The sequence below is a fragment of the Nannospalax galili genome, unplaced genomic scaffold, assembly GCF_000622305.1.
Source record: "Nannospalax galili isolate Female #2095 unplaced genomic scaffold, S.galili_v1.0 scaffold28, whole genome shotgun sequence".
Classification (NCBI taxonomy): domain Eukaryota; kingdom Metazoa; phylum Chordata; class Mammalia; order Rodentia; family Spalacidae; genus Nannospalax; species Nannospalax galili.
The window spans coordinates 1819090-1821130 of record NW_008359594.1 but is presented as its reverse complement, the minus strand read 5'-3'; the positions used below and the strand labels follow the sequence as shown (position 1 = coordinate 1821130).

General features: G+C 38.9%; 1 protein-coding gene across 1 annotated transcript in view; it reads right to left on the bottom strand.

The window, feature by feature from the left end:
* Positions 1–2041, bottom strand: part of Ireb2 (iron responsive element binding protein 2) — a 56257-nt gene that overhangs the window by 52890 nt on the left and 1326 nt on the right. The window contains exon 2 of the mRNA XM_008823410.3: positions 1361–1450. Coding sequence (XP_008821632.1) covers positions 1361–1450 — 90 coding nt within the window. The remainder of the gene's footprint in view (positions 1–1360; positions 1451–2041) is intronic.

The window sequence follows — 2041 nt, the reverse complement described above, 5'->3', positions numbered from 1 at the left end:
CGCCTGCCTCTGCCTCCTGAGTGCTGGGATTAAAGGCGTGCGCCACCAGGCTGGGCCAGATCTTTTAAGATATTCCAAAATACCTAAGTCATCTCACAATTCACAAAAAAAAATCTTGTACAGAGCCAACTAGAATGTTTAATACTTAAATTCATAAAACTGCCCAAAAACGGAAATGACAATCTTCTTAATTACATGTGAAAAAAAACAAAAAATAAAAACAGGATTAAAGAAAAGCTCCCTGCAAAACTGCAGAAAGTTGGTCGTCCATTTTTTTCAGTTTTCATAGAAAAGTTCATCACTCTTCAAAACAGGACTAATGGGGAAAGCTACTCAACTTTCAATTAAGTCAAAAGCTGGGCATGATGGAGTGCATCTATAATCCCAGCATTTGGGAGGCTGAAACAAGACAGTTCAAGGCCAACCTGGGCACTTAATGAGCTCCTGTCTCAAAACAAAGCACAGCTCAAAATCAAATAAAGGGGGCTGGAGAGATAGCTCAGCAGTTAAGAACACTGACTGCTCTTATAGAGGACCCAGGTTCAGTTCCCAGCACGCACATGGTGGCTAACAACCATCTATAACTCCTGTTCCAGGGAAATTTGACACCCTTTTCTGGTATCCACAGGTGTTGTATGACATGGGTGCACTTACATACATGCAGACAAAACTCATGCACATAAAATTCTAAACAAATATTTTTAAAAATCAAGTAAGTCAAGACTTCCATTCATCCAATGGTCTTGAGGTTAACCAAGAATGTTCTTTGGAGGCCACAATGAGGGGCTGGACCCTGATTAGGAAGGTGCAAAAGTGTTAGTGAACCATGCCTAGCACTACAGAGCTATTCAAATCAGGGCTCAGTCTGGTCACTGTTCACTTGAAAAAGTAAAATACACATTTAGTCATTATAGACTATCAGTAGTTAGCAATAGGGTTTTCTTTTTAAAAATATATTAGTTTCTTTGGAGAAAAAGTCTACCATTTAACTCAGATTTTCTTTTTCTAGGCTGAGTCTCACTATGCAGAGCTGGCCTATAACTCATGACGTAAACCAGATGGTCCTTGAACTCACCAAGATCTCCCAGCCTTTGTCTCCCAGCCTCTCCCTCCAACAGTGCTGGGATTAAAGATGTGAGCCACCACACTGGCTTTAACTCAATTTTTCAAAAGGAGAAAAAGACTATGGGTTTACATCTTCCCCAAACAAAAGTCCAGAGTTTTGTAAATAAAAAAGAGATGTGTAGGTGTACCTGTTAACACATGCTAGAACATTCAAAACGTCTTCAGCTCAGTTTGACCAATGCATTATAATTACTATAAACTAAACAAGCCCAAGAAAAATATAAAGCAACATTACCATACTTGGTGCCTCCAAGTTTAGGTACATTGAAGAACTTCTTATGTGAATTGTCACTTAATGTTTCAATAAGGTACTCAAAGGTGTTTCCTGCAGAGGGGGAAAAAAAAAAAAAAACACAAACTTTTCATAAAATACAGCTACCAACTAACATAGTCAAAGAGAAAATTTGTTCACCATTGTGCAATGGAAATGCTGTGTAGGTGCATTATCTAATAAGGTGGCTATTAGGCACATGTGACTACTGAGCACCTGAAATACCGCTAGTGACTGAAGTGACCAATATTTATATGCACACGTGGCTAGTCTACCATTTGGGGATAGTACAGTTCTAAAGCATCGTCTTGTCAAGTAAAAAAAACTGTTAAGATAATCCATTATTTATTTTGTTTGTGACAGGGTTTCACAACTGCAGCTCAAATTGGACCCAAACTATGTTGCCAGGGCTGGCCTCCAACTCAAGGTAATCCTCGTGTCTCAGTCTCCTGAATGCTGGGATTACAGGTATGAGCCACCATGTCCACCTAGCAACTTTTTGATCTTAAAAGTATGCTAAATGCCTGGAAAGGGACAATAAAGATGATTTAAAGGTACGAGCATGTTTTCAAAAAAACCTGTGCTGAAAAACTGTAGTTAGGTACAGACAAAACAATTTGAGAACACAATTATGTTAGGAGAATT